This window comes from Lynx rufus, unplaced genomic scaffold (assembly GCF_022079265.1).
Source record: "Lynx rufus isolate CCGP_SWC_20201006 ecotype Redwood Valley unplaced genomic scaffold, mLynRuf1.p SCAF_17, whole genome shotgun sequence".
Taxonomy (NCBI): domain Eukaryota; kingdom Metazoa; phylum Chordata; class Mammalia; order Carnivora; family Felidae; genus Lynx; species Lynx rufus.
Genome location: NW_025814831.1, coordinates 37,143,643 through 37,164,498, shown reverse-complemented (window position 1 = coordinate 37,164,498; position 20,856 = coordinate 37,143,643). Strand labels below are relative to the sequence as shown.

At 44.6% G+C, this 20,856-nt stretch overlaps 1 protein-coding gene across 1 annotated transcript in view; it reads left to right on the top strand.

Moving 5' to 3' along the window:
- FNTB (farnesyltransferase, CAAX box, beta) overlaps window positions 1-20,856 on the top strand; it is a 67,828-nt gene that overhangs the window by 23,242 nt on the left and 23,730 nt on the right. The window contains exons 3-6 of the mRNA XM_047079506.1: window positions 4,705-4,777; window positions 7,059-7,150; window positions 15,312-15,458; window positions 15,560-15,643. Of these exons, the coding sequence (XP_046935462.1) occupies window positions 4,705-4,777; window positions 7,059-7,150; window positions 15,312-15,458; window positions 15,560-15,643 (396 nt within the window). The remainder of the gene's footprint in view (window positions 1-4,704; window positions 4,778-7,058; window positions 7,151-15,311; window positions 15,459-15,559; window positions 15,644-20,856) is intronic.

Sequence of the window (20,856 nt, the reverse complement as noted above, 5' to 3'; positions counted from 1 at the left end):
CTAAACTTTAAAAAAAAAAAGAATTTTTTTTTTACTTGCCTTTTATTTTTTTGTAACAGCTTTGAGATACAATTCAGATATCGGATATCATATAATTCACCCATTTAAAGTGTACAATTCAGTGGTTTTTAGTCTATTGACAGAGTTGTGCAGCCATCACCACGGTTAATTTAGAACATTCTCATCACCGCGCAGAGAAATTCTGTCCCCCTTAGCTATCCCCCTCCCATCCCTCTGTTCCCCGCCAGCCCCTGGCAACCACTTCAGCTGTGGATTTGCCTCTTCTGGACATTTCGTATAAACAGAATGATACAATATGTGGTCTTTCTGTGACAGCTTCTTTTACTTAGCATGGACTTTTCAAGGGCCATCTGATGCTTGAAGCACAGTGACTCCCATTTGCTCTTCGGTTTAAAGTCAAACTCCCCACGCATTATAAGTCCTGCGTGGTCTGACGCCTCTGTACCTCTCCCATCTGATTGCTCATGGATCACTACCTTCTACCTCTGCTCCCGCTGAACTGACCCTACACAGACGTGCCACATTGTTCCCTTCCTGAAGCGCCTGCCCCATCCCCTTCTTTTTGGCTGGCTAACTCATGTCCCGGGTCTCCTTCGTTTCTTGACGTAGTGCTGTGTCCTTTGGGAAGTTAGTTCTGATCCTCTGTGCCTTCCTGTGTGCTGCCAGAGCCCGTCAGGCTTTCTGTTTGTCGGATGGGGCCCCGGCTGCCAGTGGCTCATCTGTGTCCACCTCTGCACACAGGACTGTAGCTCTGGGGAGCAGGGTCAGTGTCCACTGATCCGTGCAGGATGCTCGGCCCGCACAGAGTGGGCACTCCCTGAGTCCTGACCCTTGGAGCTCCTTGAAAGAGAAAGTGAGTCTGTCCTTCTCTTCTTCTTTGTGATCTGGAATCTGCTCTCCCTGCTCCCTGAACTCTCCTAAGGTCACCAGCCACTTTATCGTTTGTCCTCTTTTTCCTCAGTCTTGCCGCGTCATCTGCGACTGTTAAATACCTCCATGGAGGTCCCTCCTCCTGTTTCACCTGGGACACAACATTGCCTTTGTCCTCCTCCCACATATGCAGCGTTCTTTAATTCTCTCCTCTGGCTCCTCAGCCTCTGAGCCCTTAAGGATGGGTCCTCCCCCAGTTCAGCATACAGATTTTTCTCTCTGCTTTGTCCTCTACTCCTGCAGCCTCACCTGTCACCTGCATGCAGGTAAATGACTCCTAGTCTGTCTGTGTCACTTGGAGCCTTCTCCTGAGTCTCACATGTGTTTCCAACAGTGCGACTGACGTCCTCACCCACATAGACTTCCCGTGCCATACAGCCCACCTGCCCATGGGTCACCATGGTGTTAAGCCCCGAGTGCTCTAAGGACTTCTACTCTGGTAGATTCTTGGCACCCGCCTTACCCAGTGTTCCCACCTCATCTCTCTCCATGCTTAGTGCTTTCACTCAGTCTACTTTGTAAATACATGTTGAACGCCTACTGCTGCCAGATAATTTTTCTAAAAGCTTAGTTTTTTTCATTTTTTTTCTCGGCTCAAAGCCTTCAGGACTTCACCTTATACGTGGCTAGAATGAAAAAGACAAGAAATAACAAGCATTGGTGAGGATGTAGTGGGAAAAGAACCCTACTGCACTGTTGGTGGGAATGCAAACTGATGCAACCACTGTGGAAGACAGTATGGAGGTTGTTCAACATTTAAAATAAGAAATACCATATGATCCAGTAATTCCACTACTGGGTATTTACCCAAAGAAAGCAAAAAAACTAATTTGAAAAGATATATGCATCCCTGTGCTTATTGCAGCATTATTTATAATAGCCAAGATACGGGGGCACCTGGGTGGCTCAGTTGTTTAAGCGTCCGACTTCGGCTCAGGTCATGATCTCGTGGTTTGTGGATTTGAGCCCCATGTCAGGCTCTGTGCTGACAGCTCAGAGTCTGGAGCCTGCTTCAGATTCTGTGTCTTCCTTTCTCTCTGTCCCTCCCCCACTTTTGCGCCCCCCCTCAAATAAATAAACATTAAAAAAAAATTTATAATAGCCAAGATATGGAAGCAACCCTGAGTGTCCATCAATAGATGAATAGATAAAGATGTGGTATATATACATAATGGAATATTACTCAGCCATAAAAGGAGAATGGGATCTTGCCATTTGCAACAACATGGATGGACCTAGAAGGTATTATGCTAAGTGAAATAAGTCAGACAGAGATATTGGTGATAGATGGTAGCTTCACTTGTGGTGAGCACAGCGTAATGCATAAACTTGTTGAATCACTAGGTTATGCACTTGAAACTGATGTTAACATTGTGTGCCAACTATGCTTCGATAAAAAAATAAACACAGTTGAAGTGGAAAAAGAAAAAAAAAGAAGAAGAAGAAAACCTCCAGGGTCTACCTTTGCCTACTAAAATTGAGTAGAAATTCCTTAGCTGGCATCCCAGACCCCTATAAAAGGGCTTGCATTGCCTTTTTGGCCATTTGTCCTTTATTCCTAATATTCAGGCCAGATTCCCCCACACCTCTGGCACACTTTATACCTGTGCTCCACCATACAGTGGCCATTTGCCTCCCGCAGCTATTTATTTATTTATTTATTTTTTTTTATTTTTTTTTTATTATTTAAAAAAAATTTTTTTTTTCAACGTTTATTTATTTTGGGACAGAGAGAGACAGAGCATGAACGGGGGAGGGGCAGAGAGAGAGGGAGACACAGAATCGGAAACAGGCTCCAGGCTCTGAGCCATCAGCCCAGAGCCTGACGCGGGGCTCGAACTCCCGGACCGCGAGATCGTGACCTGGCTGAAGTTGGACGCTTAACCGACTGCGCCACCCAGGCGCCCCATCCCGCAGCTATTTAAACTTAAATTAACTAAAATGCAACAAAATTTGAAATTCATCTCCTCAGTCACACTGGCACACTTCATGCGCCCAGTAATCGCTTGTGGCTGGTGGCTGCCTGTTGGACAGCACAGATACCGTTCCCATCATCGCTGACAAAGTTCTTTTGGACAGCACTCATCTGAACCTGTTCGTTTCTTTTCCTTCTGGCTACTATCTCCTCACCCTCTCTACCAGTAAACATTTTTTCCCTCTACCGTGGCCACCCGCCTTATACTCCTCTTCTTCCACACGACCTTTCCTGATCGTTCCTTTCTTAATGAGATGCCCCCAGCCCCTGGCTTTAGAGCCTTGGTAGTATTTTATCTGTTTCCTTCATGAAATCTACCCATTTGTTTTTTATATTGTAGCCACTTGTGTCTTTAAGTCATTTCCAGTACTGAACTGAGAGACTTTCTGAGGTGAAGACTACATTAATGGCTTTACTCTGAGCATGGAATGGTGGGAGTTCAATAAACAATTTTTGTTTTATTTTATTTTATTTTATTTTATTTTATTTTATTTTGTTTTATTTTATTATTTTTTTAAGTTTATTTGAGAGGGGCATCTGGATGTCTCGGTTGAGCATCCAACTTCAGCTCAGGTCATGATCTCACAGTTCGTGAGTTCAAGCCCTGCATCGGGCTCTGTGCTGACAGCTCAGAGCCTGGAGCCTGCTTCAGATTCTGTGTCTCCTTCTCTCTCTGCCTCTCCCCCACTCAGGCTCTGTCTGTCTGTCTGTCTCTCTCTCAAAAAACAAAACCAAAACAAAAAAAAAAACTCATTAAAGTTTATTTGAGAGAGAGCGTGCATGTATGTGAATGGGGGAGGGGCAGAGAGTGAGGGAGAGAGAGAGAACATCCCAAGTAGACTCCGCACTGTCAGTGCAGAGCCCGACTTGGGGTTTGAACCCACGAACCATGAGATCATGACCTGAGCCGAATCAAGAGTCAGAAGCCTAAATGACTGAGCCACCCGGGTGCCCCAAACAGTTTTGGAATGGATCACCTAGAAAACAGAACGGTTCTTTTTTAATTTGTGTTATCAGTAAGCACAGGGGATGTCTTGCCGTTCTGTTCTTTTTTCATTCCTTCTGTAACCACACAGGCCTCTTCTGTGAGACCAAGCGAGAAGTGTGGCCCCCTGCAGCCCCTGTCCTTTGCCCTGCTCATGCAGGTGGCCACAGGAGGCACATTCCACCTTACAGGCCAGTGTTGCTGACGTCAGTGCCAAGGAGAGCGGCTGGCTGCAGAATACAATTATGATCCCCCGGCCAGGGTAGTGGGTCAGCACACAGGAGGTGGAATTTCAGGGAGGGAATAACAGACGCACAGCTGAGGGGCAGGCAGGGTATGAACGACCCACCTCGGAGAAGTGACCCCAGAAGAAATGACTGAAATGACAGAGGCTAACCAAGTCAGGAAAGTGGTGAGGCTCAGATTGGGATTGCTTACAGGGTGGGGAACCACAAGATGTGTGTTCACAGTGAAACCCTTCAGGAGCTTTCTGGACGGTTTGTCATCGCCTGGCCTGTGTATTCACTGTGGCTTTTCACTTAGCCCAGAGTCACCTACCATGAAGGAGAGGAACTCACCCAGAACATTTGCCAGCACGTTTTCAGATGTGTTAGGGACATTCAGGTGCTGGCCGCCTCTCTCTATTTTAGCTACCCTTGGGAGCTGAAGGGGATGCTGGTTAAGTACTTGTTGGTGGTAGGGGGGTGGGGGATTGTCCCAAAGCTGGGAGTGTATGTGTGTGCACACGTGTTCTGCAGCGGGGTGGAGATTTTCAAGCTCCATGTCTTTCCAGGCTTATTTTGCAGAGGGAGAAGCACTTCCATTACCTGAAAAGAGGCCTTCGACAGCTGACCGACGCCTATGAGGTAAGTATACTGCCCAGGAGCTCTGTCAGATGGTCAGCCAGACGGTCCTCCTTTTTTCTGTTGGAATGTAAAACACCCATTGGCCTGGCCTCCTGCAGAGTCACTCTTTGTACCACGTGGCTGTGGCAGGAAGCAGGTTCATGGGGAGTGGGGAGCCTGGGCCACAGGGCTGGGACTCCCACTTCTGAAAGCGCAGAACCAGGTCTCTTCCAGTCTTCTCCTCCCCACCCCCCCCCCACCCCCAACCCAAGGACAGAGCACCCTAGATGGGGTGGTGCTTTCTTGCACCGTTAGATCACAGTGAGGGGTTCTCGTGCTTTCTGCTGGATGCCCCTTGCCAGCTAGCTGAAAGGCAGTTACCTGTCCGTCGCTAATCCTTTGCCCTATAAGCCGATCTAATTCCTATGCTGGCCAAAGGATCAGCATATAAATCCCAGCGAGGGCTAACACAGTTTAGCACTATAAAAATGCCCATGCTTAGAGTGCATTTTAAATCCCATTCCTCAGAGGGTTCTACCGAGGGGCCTCAGGGGAGGGCAGTGGTGGTGGAGGAGGTGGGGGGCGGGGCAGGGTGTTGGGAAGGTGGCAGGCAGAGGACAAATGTCAACAGGAGGGCCCCAGTCTTTCTGCCTTACTTTACACACAGCAGCCTTGCTTTTCATTTGCTTTTTATTTGGGGGTCTACATTTGATTATTTGCAGCAGGGATTGTCCAACTGAAATGCCGGTAGACCCAAGCAGGCGGCATAAATAAGAGAAGTGGGCGGGTGGGAGGGAGACTGAGGCAAACCAAAGGCCCTGTGCTTTTCCTCTGTTGCTGCCAGGTGCTGCTATCCAGGAACGTAGACCCAGGCTTGCCAGATTTCTCTCTCTCTCTCTCTCTCTCTCTCTCTCTCTCGCTTTTTTCAAATGAAGCCAGATTTCTGTGTGAATCTCTCAATGCTTAAATGTTGCAACTAATTCTAATTAAAAAAACAACACGCTACAGGGAACAAGCAGAACAGGTCCCCGGGCTAGACCTGGCCTTGGCTCAAATTTTCAATCTTTGCTGTGAGTCCTCTGTAGTTAGGGTGCAGTCAGCCCTGATACAGTTAATACCGTACCAGGGAACAGTTGAACAGAGGGCTGAAAGCTTACCATGCCTTATCTCATTTAATCCTCACAGCTACTAGGTGAGGTAGGTGAGTATTTCTTACAGATAAGGAAACAGGCCGAGGAAGATTAAGTCATTGCTCAAAAGCACATAACTGTAAGCGGAAGAGCTGGGACTGCAACCCAGACAGGCCAGAACCACACCACTTGCTCCCCAGGTGGCGGCCTCACCACAGCCAGAATGATCAGCACATTTATGAGGAGGGCAGCTTGGGCCACTGGAAAGAGCACTGGTGTGGGAGTCCCAAAAACCTGACTTCCTGTCTCAGCTTTGACATTTGATGTCTTTGTAATCTGGAAAAAGTTCATCTCTCTGGACCTTATTTATATAACTTTTAATCTGGAAAACTGGAATAATAATACTACCTGCCTGCCTAGCCTTGAATGCTCAGTACAGGTTTGTGGGTTGAATCAGGATCCAAAGCTGTTCACATATGACCTTGGGAAGCCTTTCCCAGCCCCCCAGGCAGAATTAGGCTCTTCATGTGCTCCCTCAGGATTCTGCTTCTGCCCATTACAGCATATACCGTTATTCAGGTACATGTATACATGTGGTATGTGCCATCTTGTTCTGTAAAGCGATAAGGTAACTTGTGCTTAAATGCATCTGTCCAGAGCCCTCTTCCTCTGCAGATAAACACACACATTCTATATCCGAAGAACCTCAACAGTAGGAACTGAATTTTATTCATTATTTTGCCCGCAGTATCTAATGCAATGCTTGGCCCACACAAGGACATGCTAAATATTTGTTGAATCAGTGAGTGAGTTAATCCCAGGAAATCCCTTTCTGAGAGTATATATCGACTTGGGTCTGCACTGAGAAGACAGCATCACTTAACTTCCCAGCATGTGGGCACTCCTCTGCTCAGCCTTCCTTAGGTGCCTGTCAGGGAAGGACCCAGTGGGGGCAAGGTAAACTTCTTTGTCCCATTGTCCTTTCTGCACATGTGTTCATTTCAGCTGCTGGCTGGGGCCACAAAGCAAAGTGTCCTTCATTCATTTATTGTTCATAGGGTGCCTTCCTCCCCCTTTCTAAGCTGCTGGGGTGAGACAGATGTTGCCTTGTCAGCAGCATCTTGGAATGATTCTGAACAAGGGGTGTGTTTTCTCCCCTGTGCCTTTCACAGTGTCTGGATGCCAGCCGCCCATGGCTCTGCTACTGGATTCTGCACAGCTTGGAGCTACTAGATGAACCCATCCCCCAGATGGTGGCCACAGAGTGAGTCTGGCTTCAGGGAACCTGGGCTGTTCTCTGAAATTCTGTTTTGAGTTGGGGGGTTCCTTGTGTTTTGTTTCTGTTTTACTGATTTTGAATGAAAAACAGATCATGCTACAAAGAAATCCTTGCCCTCCTCTTGACCCCAGTAACTTCCTGAAACTCCTCCACTCTAGAAGCCTATTGTGAGCTCGTGGGTAGAACAAGACTTTGAACTCCCAAGAGAAGGATTCTGGTTTCTTCTGTGGCCTTTTCTTTTGGCTCTTGCTCTGGTCTTGGAGAAAATTCTTCATCATCAATTCTGAGAGACGTGATTTTGCTAGAAAGTACAGTATGCATTTGAATAGCTTCTGTGAGGAAGCATGTGCCAAGCTAATAAGCAAAAATGCCTTTGCCTTTCATAAACACCTCCATAGACATCCCCCTTCACCAGTGCCTGGGGGATAGTGTAGCTCTTGATGTCCTAGATGGGTTACACCCTGGGTGCCCAAATGCCTTGACTCAGAATATTCTCAAACTTCTGATTTATGAGTAGAGATCTAAGCAACTAAGATTCTTCCCAAACTGCTGGTGCAGATGGTGTTCTGGGAGTGAGTGTGGCACCTCATCGCTAGAAGCTCATCACAATTTATACTTTAAAGAAGAAACTTTAGGGATACCTGGGGTGGGAAAGGGCAGCCAGGAATGGAATCTAATGCTCCAGGTCTCACTGAGAATAAGCACGTTCCCTTGGAGGCATCTTGAGTTCACCTGCTCCCCTGGTGCTCCTGAAGGAGAGGAGTCTGGGAGGAAAGGCCCGCGAGCCAGGTCCGTTTTTCCACAGCACCAGTGACAGCCGTGCAAGGGTGCGTGCAGGCTAGTCCAGGCCCCCCCCCGCCCCCCCCGCTCTGGTCCCCCTGCCCCTGCCTGGGGTCACACTGTCAGGTCAGAAGAACAGAACCACACATTGTCTCATTCGTTCTGCCTTAACAATAACCTCTCATTCTTGCCTTCCTGGGCAGGGTGTCTTGTGATGACTATGGATAGGGAAGATAATGAAGAATTAGACCATTAACCCCTGTGATATGTACGGAGCTTTCTGAGAGAGAGGAAAAATATGCATTGTCCTCATCATGCGGCTGCTGCAAGCCTGGGTGCTTCTGGCTCTGGAAGTAGAATTGGACACAGTTTCTGCAATAACAGGAATTTAATTGTCAAAATAAAGGCCCATGTGTTTTTGAAATACCAGTTGGGGGTTGTGGATTGTTTAGAAAATTTCTCCCCCACACATACACAATCAGGATGCACACTAGGGGAAATGCGAGAGTCGTACACGAGAGAAGAAAAAAAGCGATGGAAGATTCTGGAAGAGGGAAGTATAGGTGGGACCCCGAGGAGGACGTAGTTGCTGAAGAGGAAGCACTCAGGTCAAACTGGGGTCAGCATCGATTTTGAGTTTCTTTCTAGGTTGTATACCTAGTGTTTGATAGGTGAGACTTTGCTGAGGAAATAAGTGTCAGAGCAGCTCTCGTGGCAACATCAGGTAGGAAGAGAGGGCCCCCTTGAAAGGGCTTTTCACAGTGAACAACTAGCGACAACCTAAACATCAACAGTAGGGATGTGTTAAAGTGTATATGAAGTTTAAGTAAAATATGGTACAATACATACAGTGAAATACCGTGCAGCCATTTAAAAACTTGACGATGTTAATTGTACTTATTATAGTGGTCATTTCACAGTATGTACAAATACTGAATTGCTTTGTTGTACACCTAAACTAACACAATGTTGTTTACCGATTTTACTTTAATAAAAACCAAATGCATATGAAGTATATATTTGTATATAAAAATGCATGTATTTACATAGAAAGATACCCATGAATTAAGTGAAAATAGTTAAAAAGATTCAACTTCTGTAGATTAAAAATATAGCTGGTTAGGGGCGCCTGGATGGCTTACTCGGTTGAGCATCCAATTCTTGATTTCAGCTCAGGTCATGATCCTAGGGTCGTGGGATGGAGCTCCAGTCAGGCTCTGTGCTGAGCGAGGAGCCTGCTTAAGATTCTCTTTCTCTCTCTGTCTCTCTCTCTCTCCCTCTCTTTTCCCTCTCTTCTTCTGTCCCTCTCCCCCATTAATGCACTCTTTTTCTTAAAAAAAAAAAATATATATATATATATATACATAAATATATAATAATAAAAATATAATGTTACATATAATATATAAATATATAAAAACATATAATATATAAATATATAATATATTATATATAATACATATATATGGTATATAATATATAACCAGCCATATATATGTATGCGTATATGTATATATGGCTGGTTATATGCATAGAGAAAACCAGAAAGGTATATACACGCTTGGCAATAGTTATTTCTAGATGGTGAAGTTAAAGGTGAATTTTCTTCTGTTTTTTTTTCCTAAGCCTATTTCCATGTTCTAAAACTTTATTTATTGTTTTTGTACTTAAAAGAATGTTTTTAAAACTAAAAAGCTACTTTGTTCTAATTTCACAAACCAGTTGGTAGTGAATGACTTAAGAATTTCTGCTTTCACAGCTGCCTTAAAATCTTTACGTGTGGTTCTTCTGATATAACAGACTTTTAAAGAATTACTTAGGCTTTCCAACAACAATGTATTTTGTTTCATGCCTAGCAGACAGTTCAGTCTAGGTCCAGATAATATCTGTTATCAACAGAGCCTAGTAGCTCTGACCTATAAGGAAATGAACTATTTTTAGTAAGATATGAGAAATCTTAATGATTTCTGTAAAAATGCTGGGATTTTTAAAAGGCTCTCTGATATCGGATGTATTTTGCACAGAGAAAGGAAATGCTTTGAAAATATGGTCAGCTTTCTGTCCCCTTCTTCTTCATATAACTATTAAGGTGCAGAGTTTAGCTATGGAGTTTTATTATTTTCCTGCCCTTTTCTTTCCCCACTCTGCCACTTAGTGCAGGTGACACGCACATACACACACATTTCTCTCTCCTATTCCGTTCACCTTTGCGCTTCTGTTTAGGGAACAAGATGGCAAGCCGAGTTCCCTCTAGTGGACAAAATCACTTTCTCAGCTACTGTGACTGTTAAGAGAAGCCAGCAAGACCAGGTTTTTACTGCTGGTCTCAGATCTTTCAAAAGCAACATATTCATAGGTAGGAACATAGCTTGCCTTTCTAAGAGGTTGTATCCACAAATTGATATGTATGTTTACCCGAAATAAATTGATATTTTGGTACCAAACTAAGTACATTTGTTAATGATTTTAATGGAAGGAAGGAAGCGTCCTTTAATGAGAATCCCATGCTTCGTTATTGAACAGTACCGTAACATAACACACAGAGTAAAGTGAAATCACAGGGAGACCGCTGCATTGTTGAAGTTAGTTTTCTAGCTTCTGTAAGATCTAAAAATTGTCTTTAACTTCATTGTTTTAAGACTTTTCTGCTTATAAAGTTTTTCCAAATGTTCATTAGTTTAAATTTTCGTGTGTCACTGTTTTGCTATTTCCCCTTCAAAAAGTTATTTGTAGCTGATCCCCTGAATAGCTCTTCAAATATTTTTCCTTTTAATTTTTAAATGTAATTTGTTGCCTTACCTTTCTGTGAAGATACCTTACCTAGTCCTCTGCGTTCTGGGCTTTTTTTGGCCAGGTGCTCCTGGTGTCGAGTAGGTAGAGGAGGGCAGGGGTGCTCCCAGATTTCCTCCACAGGTCAGTTCCCACAACGAACAACCACACAGTCCAAAATATCAGAGTGCCAAGGTGGAGAAACTCTGCTCTACAATAACCAACTTTAGACTTGACCTTACCTCCAGAACAGCAGCTTCCAGAGGATGACTGTGCTTGATGGAGTCAGACAATGTGTCAGACTCCACGGGCGGCTCCCGCCTCCTGGAATCGGTGAGGAGCCTGTCATTTCCACCTGCTCACTGCTGTGCTCTGCTAGGGAAGGAGCTCTTCTCTCCCTCCTACTAAGCTGGAGTTGTTTTATGGTATGAAATTCAAAAGCCTTAGTACTAGAGGAAGCTGGATGTCCATGCATCCATCTTCTATTGGCATCTCCCCGCAAGCCGTCCTGCTCAAGGATGACCATTCCTTTCCCAAAGCTGTGATCTTTCTAACTTGTTCTCGGCCTTCAGTCTGTCCATGGTAACCTACTGTGGTGCTGAAGGTTTTCTTAAATCTTCTCTAAATTCTGCTGCTGCAAACTAGCTTCAGTGTTTGTTTCTCTACCAGAAAGTTTGCGTACCTACCCTTTGTATACCTGAGGTATTTTTTTAAACTTAAAAAAAGTTTTTTTAGTATTTATTTTTGAGAGAGAGAGTGATACACACAGTGTGAGTGGGGGAGGGGCAGACTCAGAATCCAAAGCGGGCTCCAGGCTCTGAGCTGTTAGCGGAGAGCCCGATGTGGGGCTTGAACCCACAAGACTTGAGATCATGACCTAAGCCGAAGTCAGATGCTCAACCAACTGAGTCACCCAGGCGCTCCTGTATACCTGAGGTATTTTGCTGGGTAGCTTCCTCATGGTGGTGGTTGCCTGTAATATTAAGCCTTTTAATATTTGGCCATTTTTACAGTTATTATTTTTTTAAGTTTATTTATTTATTTTGAGAGAGAGCACATGCAAGCAAGTGGGGGAGGGGCAGAGAGAGGGAGAGAGAGGATTCCAGCAGGCCGAGCGCTGACAGTGCAGAGCCTGATGCAGGCTCGAACTCACGAACCGTGAGATCATGACCTGAGCCAAAATCAAGAGTCGGACGCTTAACCAACTGAACCACCCAGGCACCTGTGTTTTTATAATTCTAACCTGAACCTCCTTTTAGTTGGAAAATGGAGGTTTGAGCCAAATACAGTTGTGACCAGCGCTGCGTTTATGATGCTCTTAAGTGTTGTCGTTTTTGTCCACAACTCATGGGTCCTAATCTCTGGTCCTCTTTCTCCTGTATTCCTAGTCCTTTCCCGTTGTATATTGATATGCTGTACTCCTCCCCACTCCTGCCATCCCTGAGTATGTTATTTATTACTTGTACTTGTTTCATTTGTTGTATTCTTATGTGCTTCTGATTTGTCTTATATTATTCCGGACTTTAATTCTCACCTTGGCGGTGTTTCTCTGCTCCTTTTGTATTATTTTGCTTGTTCTCTGTACACGGTTTTGAGTACTTCATTCAAGTTGGTGACAGCAATGCCCATAATCTTCAGCCATCACCTGAAAGTCCTAGTAACTCCTTAGAAGTAAATCATTGATACTCTTGCTTTGAACTTGATCTTCTTCCAGGTTTTACATACTTTTTAATAGTTGAATGATAGAGTGTTGGTATTCAGTAGAACTTCCCACAACAATGGAAATGTTCTCTATTCTGTGGTAGCCACTAGGGACGTGTAGCTATTGAACAGTTGCAATGTGGCTTGTATGACTGAGGAGCTAAACATTAAATCAATTCTTAAACGTAATTAAATTTAAAATTTAAATAGCCTCACGTGGCTCGTCACTACCTATTGGACAGCACAGATCTTTCACATTGCTACCAAAAATGTGATTCCCCACACCAGTGGCATTACCATCAACTGGGGCTTGCTGAAAGTACTGACTTTCTAGCCCATCCAGCCCTTCTGAGCCAGAACTGCAGTTCAGCAGGTTCTCAGGTGATTTCCATGTGCACTCAAGGTTGAGAGGCACTGATACTTGGCTGTACATTGGAGTCACATGGGAATTAAAAAAAAAACTGTGGCCACTTGGGTCTCACCCTCAGTGATCCTGATTTCATTGGTATTGGGTGTGACCTGGGCATTGGGTTTTAAAAAACATCCCCCAAGTGATTCTAATTGCTCAGCCAAGACTTGTGGTTCTCAAACTTTGTGTGTACACACGTCATCTGGGAATTTGGTGAAAATACAGAGGCCCAGGCTTGTTCCTGCTTCAAGAAGCCTGGGCCTCTCTTTTCTCTATTAGCTCTCCTGTGATTGTGATGCACACATTTTGGGTTTGGAAATCCCTAATATAAAAGATGGTTTCCCACTTTGCTGGAACAAAATGCCTTGCTGACTTGAAAGAACACAGATCTGCTAGATCTTTTAGTCGTGTGACAAAATACTGCATAACGCATGCTCTTTACAAAGTCGACTGCTCTTCGTGTTTGCACCATGTCTCCTGCTTGTGAATTTTTTTTTTTTTTTTTTTTTTTTTACTAGTTGGTGAATTTCTGGTCTCTAAGATAAGTTTTTCCTTCCCCTTTTGATAGTAGAAGTCTCATTCACATTTTGGTTTTCAGAGTTGCTGAGAACTCTGCTAATGACGGCTGGCAGCTTCATGGTCAGTTTGCCAGTTCCTTAAGGTGTTAGTTGGAAAGCCTCTGGAGCAGAATGTTCTGTAATATGGAAGCGTCTCAGAGTCCAGAAAAGCCCAGCCCTGCTCCCCAGCATAGCCCCACGGCCAGTCAGATGCCACATATCAGCTGAGGAAGGTTGGCATCGAGGAATGATTTAAAGGTGTCTGGTACATTCAGATCCCAGTTCACCAGACCTTAGGCTACAGGGCCTGGGGTGTTGCATTTGGCAGGATTCTATCTTAGGAACTGTGAAAGAGAATGGGTAACTAGGTGACTCTTATCCTTTTCATTTTTTAGATGTGCTCTTAAGTTTTATATCAACTAAAACCTTTTGTTTTTGTGATACAGAGAACTTTCTGCACACTAGTGCAGCCAACCTTTGTCAGGACATGAGTTTATTAGCTATTTGTTTCCAGGAAATAGGATATGAATTGATGAAGGTTTGGAAAACATGTTAGGAACAAATTAATTTTCTCCATGAAAATTAATTGCTGTTGCAAATAGGCCACAGAGCTGTCTTTCTTCTCTGATGATCAACTTCAGCTTCAGTCCTTGTGTTTCCTGTAGTAAAATTGCAGGTGCAGGTACAAGGGAATGAGTATTGTTTTTGAGACCCGGGAAAGCTTCAGGACCCCAGCAGCGAGTCAGCAGCATTTTTTATTGCCGTCGCTGCCAGATAATGGAAGGTCTGAAATCAAGTAATCAGATATGATGTGGAAAAGCAATAGTAAACTTGTGTCCTAGTGGAGATTCACTAGACTCTGTTTGGCCCCTCTGGCTGCAGTAGAAAAGAAAGAATAAGATGAAGGAGTCCAAGAAAAGAAGGCTGCCTGAGCACTAGGGCACAGATTTCCAACGTATTCTCTTAAATGGAGGCTTGTCCTAACAGGAAGCCAGTGAGCCCAGCTGAGCTGTGGGGAGAGAGCGTGATGACCAGGGCTTTCCTGGGGCACCCCTTCCTGGTGAACTTCAGAGGACCTCGGATAAATAGGGGCTCCCTTGGTTTGACCTGAGGCAAAAATGTAACTTCTGGGCAACCTGATGCCATGCTTGGAAGCAAACCCTCAATAAGCAGTTTCCCTCAGTGAGGAAACTGGAGCTTCTGTAGATTAGTGTGAAAAATTCCCCAAAAGTCTACAGGCCAGGATGCATTTTTACGATATGAGTCAGCAGTGCCGCAGTTTGCCACATTTGGCATGAGCGTGACAGAAGCCCACTTCTGTTTCGCTCTCCTAACCGTGGGGGCAGAATCCATGAAAAGCTGGTTTGTTGGTGGCGGTAGGAAGAAAAGTCAGAAGCCCCTGGGGCTTAGGGGCAATGGGAGTGAGAAGACATCTCTTTAAATATTCTGGGTAAGCCTAGGTGGTGTCTCTAGACCAGAATGGTTAGCATAGAAAGAAGTAGTTGGGCACCACCACGGTTTGGGCAAAATTCAAAGCCTGGGGAGACCCCAAAGGCAAGGAGAAGGGGCTGGTTCCACAGATCCAGGGTGGTAAACTGAGTGAAAAGTATGGGAAGAATTTGGTCAAGAAGTATGAGACTTAATCCCAATCCCATGAAAGTCTATTTGTTTCTGCTTGATTTACATCCCTTGCTTTATGGTTAGACAGGTGCTTAAACACAAAACTCAGAAAGATGGGCATTCAAAATAGGGCAGAGAGGCCCTTTTCAAAGGTTAATTATATTCAATATGTGTTCAGGAAGTGGGAGGAGAGGTTTTTTTCCCTTTTGAGGGAGGGGGGGACGTTGGAAAAGGCATAGACTCTGGTGGAGTCTGGTGTTTTGAAATGAATGTTCTCTGACTTTGTTTTTCCCTTTGGCTGTATACCTAGCGTGTGTCAGTTCCTGGAGCTGTGTCAAAGTCCAGAAGGTGGCTTTGGAGGGGGCCCTGGCCAGTACCCACACCTTGCACCCACGTATGCAGCAGTCAATGCACTATGCATCATTGGCACCGAGGAAGCCTATGACGTCATTAACAGGTACAGCCAAAGCCAGCAGTGCTGGACCCCCAAAGGGTCCCCACCTGCTGCTGCTGCACTGACCATTGCTGTCTCCTCCCTCTCCCCTATTTGTGTCTCAGAGAGAAGCTTCTTCAGTATTTGTACTCGTTGAAGCAACCTGATGGCTCTTTTCTCATGCACGTTGGAGGTGAGGTGGATGTGAGGTGAGTGGGGTTTTCCTCAGGCCACTGTGTCAGTAGATTCTAGATCTTCTCTGTCATTAGAGATGCCAAACCCAAGGAACAACATGGAAAAGCTGCTGCTTTGTCTCACAGAATGACATAGAATGGCGTGTCAGTGACACAGCTCATAATCATTGCAAACATGACACAGATGTCCTCAGGTGTCACTGTCACTTGACCTCTTTTATGTAAGTGTCAGAATATAAGCAAGACAGGAACAAAATCAAATGCTTTTATTTTAAAAATCAAAAACATATTTGGTTGGTATAAAATGACATACCATACATAATATATAATAACGGTATAGTGTAATACAATCTTTCACCTCTCTGGGATAGGAAGGAAGAAGGAAGCCCAGTAGGAACTTAGTAAATATTTTCTGAATGAATTTGATGAACTCGGGAGAATGTTTATCACCTGAATGAGAATTGCTTTGGGAGGTGCAAAAATTTTGGGGGGCCAGTAGAGTGCAGCGAAATAGAGTTTCAGTAACTGATTGGAACCAGTTGGCCCAAAATTATTATTTTACTCTAGAATTGTCCAACATACCCCACAAGAAGCCCACTCATCTGGTGGGAGATTGCTGAAGCATATACGAAATTCACTGAGTCATTTCTCAAAGGCGGTGGATCACTGAGGTTTTATACCAAATCCTTAGAGAAATATGTGTTTTTGAGCTTTCTATAGCAAAGCCATCTTATTGCCTTATTTGTAAATGTGTTTAGCTTCTACACAAGTTGATTAATTTTCTGGGTTAACCGTTGGTTCGAAAGTAAAGGGGGAGAAAAAAACATGTAATGTGTCTATTTGAACCTAAAATAAGTTCTTCACTGGAAAAACTGTTTCTTACAACACTTCCAACACCAAACAGGTGCTTTTTCCCTCATGTTAAATAATTCTAACGTGAACTAACTAGATTTAACTCAAATTCCACAGGTTAAGGGCTCAGTCCCACAAGATCACCCCCACTTCAAATGCCAGTCACAAGTAGTGTGTCCCCAGGTTACCCACACTTCTGTCTGACTTAGCTGCAAATCAGAGGTTCCCATGACCCCCTCTTCAGGTTTAGTAATTTGCTAGGATGGCTCACAGTATGCAAGGAAGCACTTTACTTACTGGTTTATTACAAAGGATATTATAGAGGATACAAACGAACAGCCAGTTGAAGAGGTATATAGGGCAAGGTCGAGAAGGGTCCAAAGCGCAGGAACTTCTGTACCGGTGAGGTTGGGGTATGCCACCCTCCTGGCAGGTACATGGATGCATTCACCAACCTGGAAGCTTCCCCAAATACCTGCATTTACGGTTATAAATTTATGGGAGTTTCATTGTGTAGACATGATTGATGAAATCATTGGCCATTGGTGATTAACTCAATCTGCAGCCCCTCTCGTCAAGGGGGCGATGATGCTGAAAGTTCCAACCCTCTGATGATGTGGTCAGTTCCTTTGGCAGGCAGTCCATCCTCCAGGAATCACCTCATTAGCATAACTCAGGTGTGCTTGAGCAGGCACAGAGCCCGACGCGGGGCTAGAACCCACGAACCGTGAGGTTATGACCTGAGCCAAAGTCAGATGCTCAGCCAACTGAGCCACCCAGATGCAGTTATTATGAATAACTGAAGACTCTCTTATCACCCCTGTCACTCAGGAAATTCCAAGGGTTTTAGGAGCTTTGTTCCAGGAATCTGGGAGAAAACCAGTATGGTAAAACCTTGGTTTGAGAGCATAATTCATTCCAGAAACATGCTTGTAATCCAAAGCATTTGTATATCAAAGCGAATTTCAAGAACCATTGGCTCAGTTGTGATCCTGTGACATCTGGCGTCACATACTACTTGTATTGCAAGACATCCCTCGTTTATCAAGTTAAAATTTATTACACATGTTTGCTCGTCTTGCGGAACACTCGCAGAAGTTGCTCGCAATCCAAGGTTTTACTGTGTATGTTTCTTATTATATCATACTATCCCAGTATCTGTTGTAAAAACAAACTGAAGCATATTTTTTTAAATGTAAGAGTTTGAGCAAAATCTATTCTAATCAGGCAGCATGTAATCTAGCAGATAGAAATGTACTCTGCGGACCTATACAAAACGAGAGATTTTTATAGGCAGAAAGGAGTGCGAAAAGGAAGTTATACTAGGCAAAAAAAGTGGGCCAGTTATTGTAAGGTTACTTTCCTTTAGGGGACAGCAGGGTTCTGTCAGGCCAGTGACCTAAGTAGTGCTCATCAGGTGATTCCTGATTGGCTGGTTTAAGATTTCATTTCTGGGGAGCTGAAACTGATTAAGATGTGGAGTTCAGCATAAGTGACTCCCTTTGGGACCTGTTGTCTTGTGTTTTTAAACCCTGAAAATGCCAACAAAGCCAATATAACTAATGAAGAAAAACAGTATTCAGTTGACTCTTTTTTAAAAATGTTTTGGGGCGCCTGGGTGGCGCAGTCGGTTAAGCGTCCGACTTCAGCCAGGTCACGATCTCGCGGTCTGTGAGTTCGAGCCCCGCGTCAGGCTCTGGGCTGATGGCTCAGAGCCTGGAGCCTGTTTCCGATTCTGTGTCTCCTTCTCTCTCTGCCCCTCCCCCGTTCATGCTCTGTCTCTCTCTGTCCCAAAAATAAATAAACGTTGAAAAAAAAAAAAATTAAAAAAAAAAAAAATAAAATAAAAATGTTTTAATGTTTATTTTATTTTTGAAGGAGAGAGAGAGAGACAGTGTGAGCAGGGAAGGGGCAGAGAGAGAGAGGAAACACAGACTTGGAAGCAGGCCCCAGGCTCCCAGCTGTCAGCACAGAGCCTGACGCGGGTCTCGAACCCACGAACCATGAGATCATGACCTGAGCCAAAGTCAGATGCTCAGCCAACTGAGCCACCCAGGCACCCCTTGAATTGACTCTTCTTAAGGAAAAAGCTAAAAGTTGTCTCACGCCCGCAACCAAAAGACACTACATTTTCATTTCTGTTCTACAGATGGTACAACTGAGTGTGCACAGTCTCGAAATTTAGCTTTTTTAAAATTTCTGAAATTATTAGACAAAAGCAAGATTGCTTTGGCATTATATCACATACCTTTTCAGATACAATTATTTTCTAATTTCGTTGTTCTAGCTCCAGTGTTTTCTGTGTTCTTATTTATATCAGCTAGACAAATGCTAGGAAACTTCTCCACTAGAATCGATCTGTGCCACCAAGGAACCCTGTACCTACGCTCTTCCAGTAATATGCTCTGTTCCAGCCATGCTCTCCACTTGCGTAGACTCAGAGATGTGAACGCTTCCGTGCTTTGCTTGGTTCCTAGTACCCCAATTCCCATCATTTCTTGCTTGTTATTTAATTGTCCTTTGCCTAAAAGTGTCAGCCAGGACTCCACAATGCTTGTTGAGTGGGTTTGACTTGGAGAGAAGCAGCAGTGATGGGCATCTGGAGGCTAGCATGTCTTATCCTGGCTTAGAGAGAGGAGTCTCTTGATCTTTCCTGTCTGTCACAGCTCCTAATAAGTGTCTGGGATGAGCTTATTCAAGTGTTTATGGCACTGGAGGGCTGCCGATAATCAGATTGTAGTGAACTCCTAGCAAGTACGATTTTTTCCCGGTTCTTAAGAAAGGAGTAATTATTTATTACCGCCCTCCTAATCCAGGTTTTATAACTTGGAGCATTCTTTGAGGATAGTAGGGAGACAGGGACCCAGCATTTGCAGAAGTTGAGGTGACAGGGAGTGTGTTCAAGGGTGTGTTCGAGAAAGCAGTTTAGTGTTGCTGAAGTACAGAGGGCATGGGGGGCAGTAGAAGTGAGGCTGGAAGAACAGGCTGGGACCAGACTGAGGGGTCCTGGGATCTCCTTAAGAGCTAGGGAGTTTATTTTAAGAGCAGTGGAAAGCCACGGACTAGGTTTAAGTAGGGAGTGACTTGATCTGGTTTTGTATTTTATGACAACTTCTCCAGTTGCAGTGAAGAGATTGTGGTGTTTTAGTAAAAGTCCTCCGGTTTCAGGGCTGGATGGAGAAAGACCAGGCAGGAGATTGACCCAGGTAATGGTGACTTGGATTTGGGGGACAGCAGAGCATATGGAGAGGAGTGGACAAATTTGAGAGATGTGATGAGCAGATGGGTGGAGAGAGGAAGAAACTGCATGAAAAAGGTGTGTTTGTTCCCTCCCCTTTTCAGTGGGGGACTTGTGGCTGCTGGCTTCACATCTCAGTTCTTCCCTTTGTGAGAAGCAAACTACTTTGTTGGCCACCTCCCTACCTCAGAGGTTCCATTAGGGGTCAGGAGCAGATGCTGTGAAACCCCTCTGAGAGGCTGAAACGCTGAAAGAAATTAGCTCAGGCCTCTGAAGTTAGCTTATGGCAGATGAGAACGTTGGCATGGGGGACTCTGGTGTGCTTCTGAGGCCTGCCGGGGTAACTCAGCCTCTGCTGTGCTGTGGCCAGCATGAGCGGGCTGATAAAGATGCTAGTCGCACAATAGGGCTTGCAGCTTCTGCAGAGATTTCTTTTTGGAATACCTCTGTAAGTTCGGCTTAGGAGCGTGTCCATATTGAACAATAACGGACATTAGACCCTTCTCTTTCCTTCCTTTTGTATTCCTTAGGAGCCCTTAGAAACAGGATCTGTATGCAGAATTAAAACAAACAGTTGTCTTCAGTGTAAAATGGACCCGAGATGCTGGACATTAGAAAAGGGCATAGAAGGGAAGAAAAGACAGTTTGTAGCTATATTCGATAGTAGAAGGAGAAGCTGAAATAAGATGTGTCCTGGGAAGAATTAGGGCTGGCAGGGCAGAGTGGCAAGAATTATTCCAAATCAAGTAGGATAACATTAAAAAAAAAAAAAAAGACGTTCTCTTTCTTTTTAATTTTTTTAACATTTATTTATTATTGAGAGACAGAAACAGACCGTGAGCAGGGGAGGGGCAGAGAGAGAGAGAGGGAGACACAGAATCTGAAGCAGCTCCAGGCTCCGAGCTGTCAGCACAGAGCCTGATGCAGGGCTCGAACTCACGAACCGTGAGATCATGGCCTGAGCCGAAGTTGGACGCTTAACCGATGGAGCCACCCAGGCGCCCCTCTTTCTTTTTCATTTAAAAATGTGTGTGTGTGTCTGTACTGGTGTCTGTACTGCTTGAAATCAAAGTGCTTCTCTCCCTTTAAAGGCCTAAGGAAAGTATCTGAGTGGACTCATCTGTTTCTGGCCATTAGG